The sequence below is a fragment of the Physella acuta genome, unplaced genomic scaffold (genome assembly GCF_028476545.2).
Source record: "Physella acuta isolate Inbredline_101_S28 unplaced genomic scaffold, ASM2847654v3 ptg000381l, whole genome shotgun sequence".
NCBI lineage: Eukaryota > Metazoa > Mollusca > Gastropoda > Physidae > Physella > Physella acuta.
Window position 1 is genome coordinate 303,616 of NW_026731900.1, and position 16,267 is coordinate 319,882.

At 42.9% G+C, this 16,267-nt stretch overlaps 1 protein-coding gene across 4 annotated transcripts in view; it reads left to right on the forward strand.

Annotated features, from left to right (window-relative positions):
• LOC131942010 (sine oculis-binding protein homolog A) overlaps positions 1-16,267 on the forward strand; it is a 65,612-nt gene that overhangs the window by 1,562 nt on the left and 47,783 nt on the right. For all 4 annotated transcript variants that reach the window (XM_059301659.1, XM_059301661.1, XM_059301662.1 and 1 more), the window contains exon 2: positions 1,851-2,670. In XM_059301659.1, coding sequence (XP_059157642.1) covers positions 2,182-2,670 — 489 coding nt within the window. In that variant the 5' untranslated portion in view covers positions 1,851-2,181. The remainder of the gene's footprint in view (positions 1-1,850; positions 2,671-16,267) is intronic.

The window sequence follows — 16,267 nt, forward strand, 5'->3', positions numbered from 1 at the left end:
TTGTTTTGTAAAAAAAAATTACCGTAGCTGCGGTTGGATTATCTTTATTCTGTAGACACCACCCCACGCTCTTGTATCTTCTTTTTTCCTTTGTTTTTAAACCACTGTGAAAGCCGAGTCTTTCTCCTACAATTAAACTTATCAAAGATAAGCAAATGTTCAAACCACTTCCATGACTTATTTCCCTTATTCTTAAAATAGTCAAATAAGGGGGATCATAAGCTATTTTTAATAGATTCGTACTAAACAAATTAAAAAGCAATTACTTCTCTTAATTATTATTTTTTATAAGTAATTTTAAATAACAACATTTTATAAAAAGTAAATGTTTTAAATCAATAACACTTAAAAAATTAATAATATAAATACAAAAAAAACATAAAATAAACATAACACGAGAAACCATTACTTATACAAAGCTTTCATGTTTTATATTTTTTGATCGACTATCAAAAGTTAGTCCATACTAATTGTCACTAAACAAACTAATGCACTTAAACCAGGGGTCGGCAACCTGCGGCTCGCGAGCCGCATGCGGCTCCTTTGATGTCAAGATGCGGCTCTCCAGTTCCATGAACAAATATTAATAGTTATTTTATTTTCAAAACTCATTAAAAATATTACAAAGAAAAACAACCTTAAATAGAATAAAAACACTCAGCAGAGAACAATGAGAGTAGGTGAGGTAGAAAGTATACGGACAGCTGACAGCCTATTGGGCACCATGCCCAGCCCCAAAGCCGTGATGTGACCAGCACAGTGGCGACGGATCCATTCTTGCCACTACTCAAGTGCCGACTTTTTCGAATATCGTTTAATGGGGAATCTTATTTTATACAGAATGCATTTAGCAGTAATATGCATTAATTTGACCTGACTAACGTGTTTTTTTTTAGTTATTGGCTTCCTACGGTTGAGTGGGGTTATGGACGGTGGGGTACGCGTTTACCCTGCATTCAGTGGGGTGGAAGATAAGCCTGGTGAGAACCGAAGACAGAAGCGACCGATACCCAAGCCAGTAAGTGGGAGTTGGTCGTGTTGAGGCCTGCCTGGCTATGGGAGACACCCCCTTGGCCAGTAGTGTCCAATTAGAAAGAAAAAAAGTCAGTAGCTTCTAAAGTGGATTGGGATAGTTGTATAGATATATTATTTGTTTACTAATTTTAATACTTTAATATGTTTTGTGTGAAATATTAGTATGTTTTTAAGTATAACCATTCTTTCATATTTAAAGCTATTTATTTCAAAGTCAAATTTATATATCTAATCCTAATCAAGTACCAAAATACTGAAATGTGAAAAATGTTTGTGGCTCTTTAAAAACTGGGAACTTTTGAAAATTGTAACTTTTGACTCTTCCGGCTCAAAAGGTTGCCGACCCCTGACTTAAACACATGACATAATGTTGAATTCTGTTTTTAAATTGATGTTTTTCAAATCCCGAACAGGCCAGCAATGAGTATCCTATGTTCGTATTTTGTGATTGTTAATATATATATATATATATATATATATATATATATATATATATATATATATATATATATATATATATATATATATATATATATATATATATATATATGGGGGGGCCTAAAATTTTTTTTTGCGGGGTGGCCCCTTTTTTCTAGTTCCGCCACTGCTGTGTGTACGTAATTCACTTGTCTGTGTATGTATAATAACTCTGTGTATACGTATATGACCTGTATGTGTATGTGTAATCACTGTGTGTACATAATTCACTTGCCTGTGTATGTATAATAACTCTGTATATACGTATATCACCTATATGTGTATGTGTTGACTGGTTGTGTGCAAACATTTCATGGATAACTGCTGTTTCTCCACAGGCTACTATGGATACATGTCTCAGGATGGATACAGTAGTTTCAGACTGGATATAATAGTCTCAGATTGGATATATTAAATTTCAGATTGGATAATCTCAGACTGGATACAAAATGGATGCTATAGTGTATTTGGTCTGAGGTCTCAAACAAAACTAAAAAAAAAAATCTAGATTAACATTTTGTATTGTGTTAGCTACGGTTGTTTACAAAAAAATAAACATCTGTCTTACAGTTGTGATTAACGTCAGCCTATTTTCATAAGGTTACCTCTCGTGAGTAATGAATTCCTTCCCTTGGCTAACCAGACTGCTAGGAACTTGAATGCAATCAAATGGAGGAGCGTCCCCACACTGCCTCCTTTTCTAACCAAGGAAAGTGTTCCGAGCTTCTAGACCCCAGTTCTAACATGTCGCAGAACTCTGAATCCGCGGACGTGTGTCGTCACGAGGAAGCAGCCGAGGACTTGTCCCCGGTACCTGTCAAGACGTCCCGCTTGGTTCTGGAATCTTCCAGTGTCGGCACCAGAGCTCCCTGCAGCCTTGACCCCAGCCCTGGACACCAGGGTTCTTGTGATATCCCGAGCTCTGTATCTCCGACAGTGGAGAGCTCGACCTCTAACGGGACGCCACGTGACAAGGTCAAGCTGACCAACCCGCAGCACGTGTCTGCTGTACCGGCAAGTTCGCCTCCAAATTTTTTATCTGTACCTGCCAAGTCGACCTCTCCACGTGTAAAGTCGCCTGCATGCAGGGGCAGCCTGCCATCGCCTGCCTGCAGGAGCAGTGTCGCCATCAAAACAGAGCCCCAGGATGACATCAAGGTGAGTAACCCACATGACCCACATGACCCTTATGACCCACAAACCCACATGACCCTCATGACCCTCATGACCCACATGACACCCATGACCCACATGACCCACGTTTGGAAATGTCATTTTTCTTCTGTTTTGTAAACTCTTTATAACAGCTGACCCTTGCTTACCTAACCAAAATTAGATACACGCATCAGCAATCATTTTAAAAAGAGAATTAAATGAAGGGCCTCAGCACAGATGTTAGGTCAGTGACGACCAACTTTTTCTAGGAATATTTTTTTCTTTGCATGTTTTTCTGCTTGATCTTTCTTTTACACCGCTGCCCAATTTCCTAAGCTCATAAACTTCATTAGTTGTCAATGTAATAATTGGCTAATTATTCTCACAATCAAATTGAATCATGTTGATTGGCAATTAGAAAGAATATATATATATATATATATATATATATATATATATATATATATATATATATATATATATATATACATACATATAAAATATGATTCAAAATGCTGTCACCATCAGCTTCTTAAAATATACATTTTTAAATGCAGCACAATATAAACATTATGGTAACTATTGAGACACAATATCAACACCATGACAACTAATTAACAACACAATATCAACACCATGGCAACTAATTAACAACACAATATCAACACCATGGCAACTAATTAACAACACAATATCAACACCATGGCAACTAATTAACAACAAAATATCAACACCATGGCAACTAATTAACAACACAATATCAACACCATGGCAACTAATTAACAACACAATATCAACACCATGACAACTAATTAACAACACAATATCAACACCATGGCAACTAATTAACAACACAATATCAACACCATGGCAACTAATTAACAACAAAATATCAACACCATGGCAACTAATTAACAACACAATATCAACACCATGGCAACTAATTAACAACACAATATCAACACCATGGCAACTAATTAACAACACAATATCAACACCATGACAACTAATTAACAACACAATATCAACACCATGGCAACTAATTAACAACACAATATCAACACCATGGCAACTAATTAACAACACAATATCAACACCATGGCAACTAATTAACAACACAATATCAACACCATGGCAACTAATTAACAACACAATATCAACACCATGGCAACTAATTAACAACACAATATCAACACCATGGCAACTAATTAACAACACAATATCAACACTATGGCAACTAATTAACAACACAATATCAACACCATGGCAACTAATTAACAACACAATATCAACACTATGGCAACCATTGAGACACAATATCAACTGTAGATCAACACCCATGTTAAGTGTTGATTCAAACTGTTTGTTGGTTGACTTTTCTGTACTGTAGATGTCTAACAAAAAACAGTGAAGTGTATGATTACACGTGAGAACTCATTAGAGAGATTTCATTTAGAAAATGAGAATAGATTTGACGTCAGTGGCAAAAGTTGGATCAGTTGGTTGGTGGTTAAGTCATCCCTTGAGATCTGGGCTGCTAAATCAACTGATCTGACAATTTTCTAGTACTCGCCCTCGCTCTCACATTTCCTCCCTCCTTACCTCCCCCTCTCCCTCCCTCCCTCCCTTGTCCACCCTTTCTACAAGGCACTATTCGAACATTACTGCAACACATGGGGACATCAGCGCAACATTACTGTAACATACAGGGACATTGACGCAATATAACTGCAACATATGGGGACATTAGCGCAACATTACTGCAAGATACAGGGATATTGACGCAATATAACTGCAACATATGGGGACATTAGCGCAACATTACTGCAAGATACAGGGATATTGACGCAATATAACTGCAACATATGGGGACATTAGCGCAACATTACTGCAAGATACAGGGACATTGACGCAACATTATTGCAACATATGGGGACATATAGTGCAACATTACTGCAACATATGGGGGCCATTGGAGCAATATTACTGCAACATATAGGGACATTGACGCAACATTACTGCAACATATGGGGACATTAGCAAGGTTAATACCAGACCAAATTTGCGCTAGAGATTATGAAATAGGAACCGCTTGCACAAAGGATTTTGTTTATGGCGTAAAATAATAGCTTTCCTCTGGGGTGTCGTGTTTCTAGCCTATACCAGAACAGAGGTTCTTTCTTCACTGGCAGGCTTAGAACTGGAGCTAATGTAAATAGGGAGAGCCCTGGACGGTTTGGAGCCGGGGTAACTCCAGACGTTTGCTGGTGCAGGGAATACGCTGGAGTTAATGGGCATGACTTGCTGAGTGTGCTGTAACCATAACCAACGAGTAAATATGATACTCGATACCGCGATATGATGAACTCATTAATTGGAGTAGGTGTGTTGGGGTTGAATTCCATGACTAGAGGTGTTTGTTTACGTGCTAGTTATGCCCGTGATGTTTGCTAGATGCTAGTGGTGCCCTCGATGTTTGCTAGATGCTAGTGGTGCCCTCAATGTTTGCTAGATGCTAGTGGTGCCCTCAATGTTTGCTAGATGCTAGTGGTGCCCTCGATGTTTGCTAGATGCTAGTGGTGCCCTTGATGTTTGCTAGATGCTAGTGGTGCCCTCAATGTTTGCTAGATGCTAGTGGTGCCCTCAATGTTTCCTAGATGCTAGTGGTGCCCTAGATGTTTGCTAGATGCTAGTGGTGCCCTCGATGTTTTCTAGATGCTTGTGGTGCCCTGATTCAATGTTCTCCACACGTTTTCAACATTCCTCACTCTCGGATCCAGTTCTCCCACCCCCCCCCCACCCCCACCCATTCTCGGATCCAGTCCTGCCTACCCCTATCCCCCTATCGAGGAAAACTCGTATATCCCACCAAGCATAAGACATCTGCACCCAGCAAATAGACCTACCTGATACTACGTCATCTACCGCCCGTTGGTGTACAGCCCCACCCTCAAACACCTGCAGCCAGCAAATAGACCTACCTGATACTACGTCATATACCGCTCGTTGGTGTACAGCCCCACCCCCTTCACACTGTTGTTTTCATTCGCAGTCATTGAGAAATATTTTGTTTAAAAAAATGTCTTCTGCCTTCTTTCCTTACTATGTTACGTCTTTTCATCAGAGAAAGACAATTAAAGCCAATGGTTGTATATCAAAGTCGTCACAAATCCTTAACACAGTTAAAATATGATGCAGTTAAAAATCGTATATATCTTGTAGGTTTATTCCTAAAACCACAGTCAAAAAACCGTGTGTATCTTGAAGGTTTGTTCCTAAAACCATAGTCAAAAACCACGTTTCCTGTAAATTTATTCCTAAAACCGCATTCCTAAAACAAAAAAAAACCCAAAAAACTTCCAGGAAATGGAAATGGTCCTGTCTGTGCCTGTGAGCGCCATCTTGACCCAGAAAACCCAAAATATTGAGTTACGTAACCGGATCCCCGAAGGCATACATCTAAATACAGCAGTGAATTCATTAGTGTCTGCATGTTTGCTTCCCTCTGAGAGAGAAAGAACTCATTAGACCAGACCTGTTTACCTTGGAAGCACAGGTAAGCCGAGAAGTTTGCAAACACGAGGCACGACCTGGTGAAATGGAAGTACGAAATGCAGACACCCCCTCCCTCCCACCCCTCACCCTTTTTGTTTTCTCAATGGTAATGCGATAGCTGAGAGAATGGAGGCCATTTTCTCAAACAAAGAGAGGACGGGGCTTGTCCTGGCCATAAATAGTTGCAGTTTTTAGTTGCTGAGATGGATGGTGTATGATTGGTGTGTTATGTGACAGTTTTTAGTTGCTCAGATGGATGGTGTATGATTGGTGTGTTATGTGACAGTTTTTAGTTGCTGAGATGGATGGTGTATGATTGGTGTGTTGTGACAGTTTTTAGTTGCTGAGATTGATGGTGTATGATTGGTATGTTATGTGACAGTTTTTAGTTGCTGAGATGGATGGTGTATGATTGGTGTGTTGTGACAGTTTTTAGTTGCTGAGATGGATGGTGTATGATTGGTGTGTTGTGACAGTTTTTAGTTGCTGAGATGGATGGTGTATGATTGGTGTGTTATGTGACAGTTTTTAGTTGCTGAGATGGATGGTGTATGATTGGTATGTTGTGACAGTTTTTAGTTGCTGAGATGGATGGTGTATGATTGGTAGGTCGGGTGATTGGTATGTTATGTGATTGGTATGCTGAGTGACTCGTACGATGAATGCTTGGTATAAATACATGTCAGCCAAATGAGCAATATGTGAAAAAGTTGAGGCGGTCAAGTTTGTTTTAGTGACAGTGACCAGCTGGATATTAGCAGCGTTTTGTGGCATTGTCTATGTACACATTTGTTTCATTGGTGGGTGGGAGAGAGTGATGTCACGTTGTTGGGAGTGATGTCACGTTGTTGGGAGAGTGATGTCACGTTGTTGGGAGTGATGTCACGTTGTTGGGAGAGTGACGTCACGTTAATGATAGAGTGATGTCACGTTGGTGGGATGTCACGTTGTTGGGAGAGTGATGTCATGTTGGTGGGAGTGATGTCACGTTAGTGGGACTGTGATGTCACGTTGTTGGGAGAGTGATGTCACGTTGGTGGGATAGTAATATCACGTTGGTTGAAACGATGTCACGTTGGTGGGAGTGATGTCACGTTGTTGGGAGTTGTGTCACGTTGGTGGGAGTGATGTCACGTTGTTGGGAGAGTGATGTCATGTTGGTGGGAGTGATGTCACGTTAGTGGGACTGTGATGTCACGTTGTTGGGAGAGTGATGTCACGTTGGTGGGATAGTAATATCACGTTGGTTGAAACGATGTCACGTTGGTGGGAGTGATGTCACGTTGTTGGGAGTTGTGTCACGTTGGTGGGAGTGATGTCACGTTGGCGTGAGAGAGCTTCAACATTAACTGTGGCTATTGCTAAAAGTATTTAAAAAAAACTCCTGCAATATTCAAAGAACCCTTGCATGCTTTTCTCCATCAAATCATCAACATTTCGTTACATCTTAACATTAAAGAACGATTGTTATGTAAACCCAAATTCATAAATCAACAAAAATGTTAATTAAAATCGTGCTGAGCATAGTTCCAATCATTAAAAAAAAAATTCCTTTCCTAGCATAATTCCTCTAATCAGAAACATTGGATGATTGCAATCCTCATTCGCTTGTTTGTAATGCTCGTCAATAGAAAACAAAGTTGGGATAAAAAAATATTCTATTACCAAGCTGATCGTATAAAAATGTAATTCAATTTCTCCCCTTAGTCAAATATCACCTTCTGATATAAGAAGAATGCTATTATTCTCCCCCGTGATAATGATAGCATCCTTACTATCTCTCCCTATCATGAAATTTTCTAATGAATTCTCCCTCGTCTCATTCCGCCCGGCCGAGGAAAGCGACTCTACCCCTGGACGTCCGCCTGCACACAGCAGACAGAGCTGCAGATCCTCTTGCAGTGCCTGTAAAACAATCCGCGTTTCCATTAAAAATTTAATATTAAACTAGATTCATATGATGGGCGGCCGGCTTGAGTGTCAGGGTTCCTAGAATCGAATACCCTTTCTAAACGGAGCCAATTTGGACGCCGGTTTTTGTCAGCCCGAAGAGCCGAAGTTAAAAGAGAATCAAATTATAATGAATTCGGTTTAACCTTTATAAAAAAAGTGCATCTGATATTTACGATAGGTTATAGACCCTACATAATTTATGATTTAATTACATCAGTCGTATTTGAATATGTGTACATATTTAGTTATTGTGGTCGGTTGTACTAGCCATGTAGAAGGCTAGGTACACAGAGGCGTAGCTACCTATTCAGGCACCCGGGGCGAACTATCATTTTTGCGCCCCTCCCTCCCATTTCTATTGTTATTCCTGTCTTCCACAAAGCGCCCCTACCCCTGTTGGAAAGGTTTGATGCCCTTCTTACCAGTTACTATTCCGTAACATTTTCTATTTCGGTGCCACAAAATTGGTATCGAAATCATTGTGTAAAGCCTTGTAGTCTTTTATTTTCATAACTTTGTGTATGATTCATTACATCATTTTAAAACGAGCTTTTAAATTAATTTTTCGACCCCTTTTGGCGCCCCCTTAGGGTCGGCGCCTTGGGTGGCTGCCCCACCAGCCCTACTCTAGCTACGCCTCGGTAAGTACAATATATTCGCTATTAGCTCCACTGCCATATTGGAAGATGATACTGTCTGATTGAGCTCAACATTTAGCTCCACTGCCATATTGGAAGATGATACTGTCTGAGCTCAACATTTAGCTGTACTGCCATATGGGAAGACGATACTGTCTGTCTGAGCTCAACATTTAGCTCCACTGCCATATGGGAAGACGATACTGTCTGACTGAGCTCAACATTTAGCTCCACTGCCTTGTGGGAAGACGATACTGTCTGACTGAGCTCAACATTTAGCTCCACTGCCTTGTGGGAAGATGATACTGTCTAACTGAGCTCAACATTTAGCTCCACTGCCTTGTGGGAAGACGATACTGTCTGACTGAGCTCAACATTTAGCTCCACTGCCTTGTGGGAAGACGATACTGTCTGACTGAGCTCAACATTTAGCTCCACTGCCTTGTGGGAAGATGATACTGTCTAACTGAGATCAACATTTAGCTCCACTGCCATATGGGAAGATGATACTGTCTGACTGAGCTCAACATTTAGCTCCACTGCCTTGTGGGAAGATGATACTGTCTAACTGAGCTCAACATTTAGCTCCACTGCCTTGTGGGAAGATGATACTGTCTGACTGAGCTCAACATTTAGCTCCACTGCCTTGTGGGAAGACGATACTGTCTGACTGAGCTCAACATTTAGCTCCACTGCCTTGTGGGAAGACGATACTGTCTGACTGAGCTCAACATTTAGCTCCACTGCCTTGTGGGAAGACGATACTGTCTGACTGAGCTCAACATTTAGCTCCACTGCCTTGTGGGAAGACGATACTGTCTGACTGAGCTCAACATTTAGCTCCACTGCCTTGTGGGAAGACGATACTGTCTGACTGAGCTCAACATTTAGCTCCACTGCCTTGTGGGAAGATGATACTGTCTAACTGAGCTCAACATTTAGCTCCACTGCCATATGGGAAGATGATACTGTCTGACTGAGCTCAACATTTAGCTCCACTGCCTTGTGGGAAGATGATACTGTCTAACTGAGCTCAACATTTAGCTCCACTGCCATATGGGAAGATGATACTGTCTAACTGAGCTCAACATTTAGCTCCACTGCCTTGTGGGAAGACGATACTGTCTGACTGAGCTCAACATTTAGCTCCACTGCCTTGTGGGAAGATGATACTGTCTAACTGAGCTCAACATTTAGCTCCACTGCCATATGGGAAGATGATACTGTCTGACTGAGCTCAACATTTAGCTCCACTGCCAGGTGAAAGATGATACTGTCTGATTGAGCTCAACATTTAGCTCCACTATTATATGGGAATACGATACTGTCTGATTGAGCTGTCATTGATACCTGTATGTTGCGAGGCTGACACGAGGTAATTTGAGGATCTTTCTGTCGATGATACCTTCAATTCTACCTGCATTATTGATAGATGCATTTCTTGTTTAATTTGAAACATATCACGTTTATCATCTCAAGCTGCTGGGCGCCGTGAAGATTTTCATGGCAAATAGGAAATACTCAAACAGTATTTCAATAAGTCTTGCAGAATAACGTCAGGGAGAGATGGGGGGGGGGGGGGGGAGGAGGGTGGGGAGGGTCAACACATGTGAACAATTTGTCCAGCCGGACAGTTTGTCCATCCAAATCATTTACTCAATAGATTTACTCAACCGACCGTTGGCCCACTGAACAAATGACATGCCAATTGTCAGTGTGTGACAGAGTATCTGTGTGGCACACTGTCCATTTGACAGACCACGTGATAGACCAAATTCGACAAGATCTCCTACCTGTCAGTACTTTAACGCTAAATTTTCCGCTAAAATTCGCCAAGATTTGTTAAACCTGATCCCCTACCTGTCAGTACTTTAACGCTAAATTTTCCGCTAAAATTCGCCAAGATTTGTTAAACCTGATCCCCTACCTGTCAGTACTTTAACGCTAAATTTTCCGCTAAAATTCGCCAAGATTTGTTAAACCTGATCCCCTACCTGTCAGTACTTTAACGCTAAATTTTCCGCTAAAATTCGCCAAGATTTGTTAAACCTGATCCCCTATCTGTCAGTACTTTAACGCTAAATTTTCCGCTAAAATTCGCCAAGATTTGTTAAACCTGATCCCCTACCTGTCAGTACTTTAACGCTAAATTTTCCGCTAAAATTCGCCAAGTTTTGTTAAACCTGATCCCCTACCTGTCAGTACTTTAAGAGAAAGATTTGTCCTGAGGGCCGTCCAGCCCTTGTTCCCTCCTCAGGTGTCCCCCACCAGATAGCCTCGCCTGAAACGACTCTCAGATTCCAACTGTATCCGGTTCCCCCACCAACTTCAAAAGTCTAACTAGATAAGGATTTTCATCTCTTTTCGTCGCCTGAACAAAAGTTTCAACCCAAATTGGGATCTAATGAAAAACAAATCTCTCACCATCTTGTTGACGTGGTATTTTCTCCATCAAACTCACCCCCCCCCCCTCATCCCCCACACACACAGCTCATCTAATATTAAATTGATAATTTCACTAGGTCGGCCTCTATATGTAGCAGTATGCTTTGATAAAGGTCGTAGGTTTGTAATTACTAACTATACATAACTAAACTTTCATATTTTAAGCCGTGTTATGTTTTCTAGAGATTGAGGTAAACGGCTAAACTAGGTAAGTAACATTCCTAGTGAGTTACGGTGGGGGGAAACAAACAAAGTTTAGGTGGGGGGGGGGAACAAGGTTTAGATTGGAAGGGGGGGGGGTAAACAAGGTTTAGTTTGAGGTAAAACAAGGGATCATCACGTGACTTAACCTCCCACCGCCATTTGGGAAAGGGGGGGGGTGCACGTGGTTGGCGCGTGTTTCTGTTTGGTGGAGACTAAAGTCGAAACATTTGTCTTACTACTAGCTGGTGTTGACCGGTCGTGTGGGGGACAAAAGCACCTAACGCCTGTAGGGGTGGGGTGACAGGTAATGGGGGGTCGGGACATTGATTTCAGGGTAGCAATCACAAGCATTGTTTGGCTTTGTGGGACTTTTAAATAGTGTGTTTGTGTTAGTGTTCTTGCTGTCCGTGTGTGTGTGTTTGTATGTGTGTGTGTGTGTGCTGGCCGTGTGTGTGTGTTTGTGTGTGGGTGTGTAGAGGGGATGTTACACGTTGCGTCAACAAGTGGGTTTGATGTGCCACCTTAGAGCATCGCTTGTGTCGTCTCTGTGTGATTTAAGGCAAGCATCAGAACTAACTTTGTGGAGGTACCGACATGCCCGCTCCACTTTCCTGACTAAGTCACCCTCAGTAGACAGACCCATCTAAAATACCCTTCTGTGTTTCTGCTGTCCTCGTATGTTACTGCTGTCCTCGTATGTTGATGCTGTCCTCGTATGTTGATGCTGTCCTCGTATGTTGCTGCTGTCCTCGTGTGTTGATGCTGTCCTCGTATGTTGCTGCTGTCCTCGTATGTTGCTGCTGTCCTCGTATGTTGCTGCTGTCCTCGTATGTTGCTGCTGTCCTCGTATGTTGCTGCTGTCCTCGTAGGTTGCTGCTGTCCTCGTATGTTGCTGCTGTCCTCGTATGTTGCTGCTGTCCTCGTATGTTGCTGCTGTCCTCGTATGTTGCTGCTGTCCTCGTATGTTGCTGCTGTCCTCGTATGTTGCTGCTGTCCTCGTATGTTGATGCTGTCCTCGTATGTTGCTGCTGTCCTCGTATGTTGCTGCTGTCGAACAGAAGCAAGATATGTGTCTCTACCCTAACCATTACCCCACTTGTACTCGTGTCTCTAACTTTCGTGCATTTGTCACATTCGGGCATTTGTCACATTCGTGCATTTGTCACATTCGGACATTTTTCTCATTCGGGCAAGTGTCCCTTGGGCAAACGGCCTGCGGGCAAGTGTCCGTTGGGCAAACTGCATTCAGGTTAGTATCTTTCTGGACTTTGTCGTAGAGCTAGTGGTAAAACATGTCATCATCATTTAATTGCAATATCCGATGTGCCTTACGTCTGTGTGATCTACGTCATACCCACCTAGTATAGATTGTTTTTTAAGGGGAGGTAGACACATGTATGCAATAATTGCTGGTTATCTTATGACTTTAGCCATGTGTAGTAATCATTGGGGACGTGTGTAGCAGTGATTGTGTAAGGTAACCCACGTGTGGCTAGGTGTAGCAGTGATTGTGTAATGTAACCCACGTGTGGCAGTGATTGTGTAAGGTAACCCACTTGTGGCTAGGTGTAGCAGGGATTGTGTTAGGTAACCTGGTGTAGCAGTGATTGTGTGAGGTAACCTGGTGTAGCAGTGATTGTGTGAGGTAACCTGGTGTAGCAGTGATTGTGTGAGGTAACCTGGTGTAGCAGTGATTGTGTGAGGTAACCTGGTGTAGCAGTGATTGTGTGAGGTAACCTGGTGTAGCAGTGATTGTGTGAGGTAACCTGGTGTAGCAGTGATTGTGTGAGGTAACCTGGTGTAGCAGTGATTGTGTGAGGTAACCTGGTGTAGCAGTGATTGTGTGAGGTAACCTGGTGTAGCAGTGATTGTGTGAGGTAACCTGGTGTAGCAGTGATTGTGTAAGGTAACCCACGTGTGGCTAGGTGTAGCAGTGATTGTGTGAGGTAACCTGGTGTAGCAGTGATTGTGTGAGGTAACCTGGTGTAGCAGTGATTGTGTGAGGTAACCTGGTGTAGCAGTGATTGTGTGAGGTAACCTGGTGTTGCAGTGATTGTGTAAGGTAACCTGGTGTAGCAGTGATTGTGTGAGGTAACCCACGTGTGGCAGTGATTGTGTGAGGTAACCTGGTGTAGCAGTGATTGTGTGAGGTAACCTGGTGTAGCAGTGATTGTGTGAGGTAACCTGGTGTAGCAGTGATTGTGTGAGGTAACCTGGTGTAGCAGTGATTGTGTGAGGTAACCTGGTGTTGCAGTGATTGTGTAAGGTAACCTGGTGTAGCAGTGATTGTGTGAGGTAACCCACGTGTGGCAGTGATTGTGTGAGGTAACCTGGTGTAGCAGTGATTGTGTGAGGTAACCTGGTGTAGCAGTGATTGTGTGAGGTAACCTGGTGTAGCAGTGATTGTGTTAGGTAACCTGGTGTAGCAGTGATTGTGTGAGGTAACCTGGTGTAGCAGTGATTGTGTGAGGTAACCTGGTGTAGCAGTGATTGTGTGAGGTAACCTGGTGTTGCAGTGATTGTGTAAGGTAACCTGGTGTTGCAGTGATTGTGTAAGGTAACCTGGTGTAGCAGGGATTGTGTAAGGTAACCCACGTGTGGCTAGGTGTAGCAGTGATTGTGTGAGGTAACCTGGTGTAGCAGTGATTGTGTGAGGTAACCTGGTGTAGCAGTGATTGTGTGAGGTAACCCACGTGTGGCAGTGATTGTGTGAGGTAACCTGGTGTAGCAGTGATTGTGTGAGGTAACCTGGTGTAGCAGTGATTGTGTGAGGTAACCTGGTGTAGCAGTGATTGTGTAAGGTAACCTGGTGTAGCAGTGATTGTGTGAGGTAACCTGGTGTAGCAGTGATTGTGTGAGGTAACCTGGTGTAGCAGTGATTGTGTGAGGTAACCTGGTGTAGCAGTGATTGTGTGAGGTAACCTGGTGTAGCAGTGATTGTGTGAGGTAACCTGGTGTAGCAGTGATTGTGTGAGGTAACCTGGTGTAGCAGTGATTGTGTGAGGTAACCTGGTGTAGCAGTGATTGTGTGAGGTAACCTGGTGTAGCAGTGATTGTGTGAGGTAACCTGGTGTAGCAGTGATTGTGTGAGGTAACCTGGTGTTGCAGTGATTGTGTAAGGTAACCTGGTGTTGCAGTGATTGTGTAAGGTAACCTGGTGTAGCAGGGATTGTGTAAGGTAACCCACTTGTGGCTAGGTGTAGCAGTGATTGTGTGAGGTAACCTGGTGTAGCAGTGATTGTGTGAGGTAACCTGGTGTAGCAGTGATTGTGTGAGGTAACCCACGTGTGGCAGTGATTGTGTGAGGTAACCTGGTGTAGCAGTGATTGTGTGAGGTAACCTGGTGTAGCAGTGATTGTGTGAGGTAACCTGGTGTAGCAGTGATTGTGTAAGGTAACCTGGTGTAGCAGTGATTGTGTGAGGTAACCTGGTGTAGCAGTGATTGTGTGAGGTAACCTGGTGTAGCAGTGATTGTGTGAGGTAACCTGGTGTAGCAGTGATTGTGTGAGGTAACCTGGTGTAGCAGTGATTGTGTGAGGTAACCTGGTGTAGCAGTGATTGTGTGAGGTAACCTGGTGTAGCAGTGATTGTGTGAGGTAACCTGGTGTAGCAGTGATTGTGTGAGGTAACCTGGTGTAGCAGTGATTGTGTGAGGTAACCCACGTGTGGCGGTGATTGTGTGAGGTAACCTGGTGTAGCAGTGATTGTGTGAGGTAACCCACGTGTGGCGGTGATTGTGTGAGGTAACCCACGTGTGGCAGTGATTGTGTGAGGTAACCTGGTGTGGCTAGGTGTAGCAGTGATTCTTGTATGCGGCCGTTGTAGCCTTCACTAGATAGGTTGTATCAGTATAATGAGTATATTTTAGGGCTACCCAATGTGTGATTGGGGTGGTGTGGGGTGACCTTCATCAACCAATCATTACACCCTGCCATTGTATCGCGTGCAGGTTAGGTCGATTGTCATCTACCCCGTAAGTTGGTATCACGTGATACTCTTCGGCCTGTGGAGGCGGGGAGGGGCGGTTGAACAATGCGTATTGTTATACTCGATCTAATATTCTTTACGTGAAACCTTCGTGTGCTTGCCTAACGTATAGATAAGTGCAGACGGTGATTGTGGTCTAGCAAGATCTTCTAGTTTCGCAGATAATTATCTTTTTTAAAGATATCGAATAGCTCAGGATAAAATAGAGTCAGTCAATGAAGACTGCCTGTCTAAACACAACACACATTACACCGAACATTTGGTTTTTGATAAATCTACGTGCATTACATTTGACATGCTATGGCATTTAGCATGCGATGACATTTGATATATCAGGCTGTGACATTCGATATTTCACGCTATGCTATCCTACTTTCAACCCTTCCCCACCTAATTAATTCAAACAACATTTAACTGTCCACCTCAGATGCTGTTTTAACCATGGGTCATCATCAAGATACAAGGTGCAGGTGAGGTAGAGTTTACCTGTTTCAATGACCTCGGGGTATAAAGGAATAGGATGGTCAGTGATATGTCCAGACGCCTTAGTTTTATTTTTTCTGACGCGAGTCAGGTAACCATCAGAGCTGAGTGGACAATCGTCACCTTCACACCCAGCTCCACCCCCACCCCCATATTACACTAGTGACGATCGGGCACCAGCTACCCCTCCTCCCCCCCCCCCAATCCCCATGACCATATTACACCAGTGACGGTCGGGCACCAGCTACCCCTCCCCCCCCCCCCCCACCCACATGACCATATTAGACCAGTGACGGTCGGGCGCCAGACGTTTAGAGTCAGGAATGGTTTCAGAA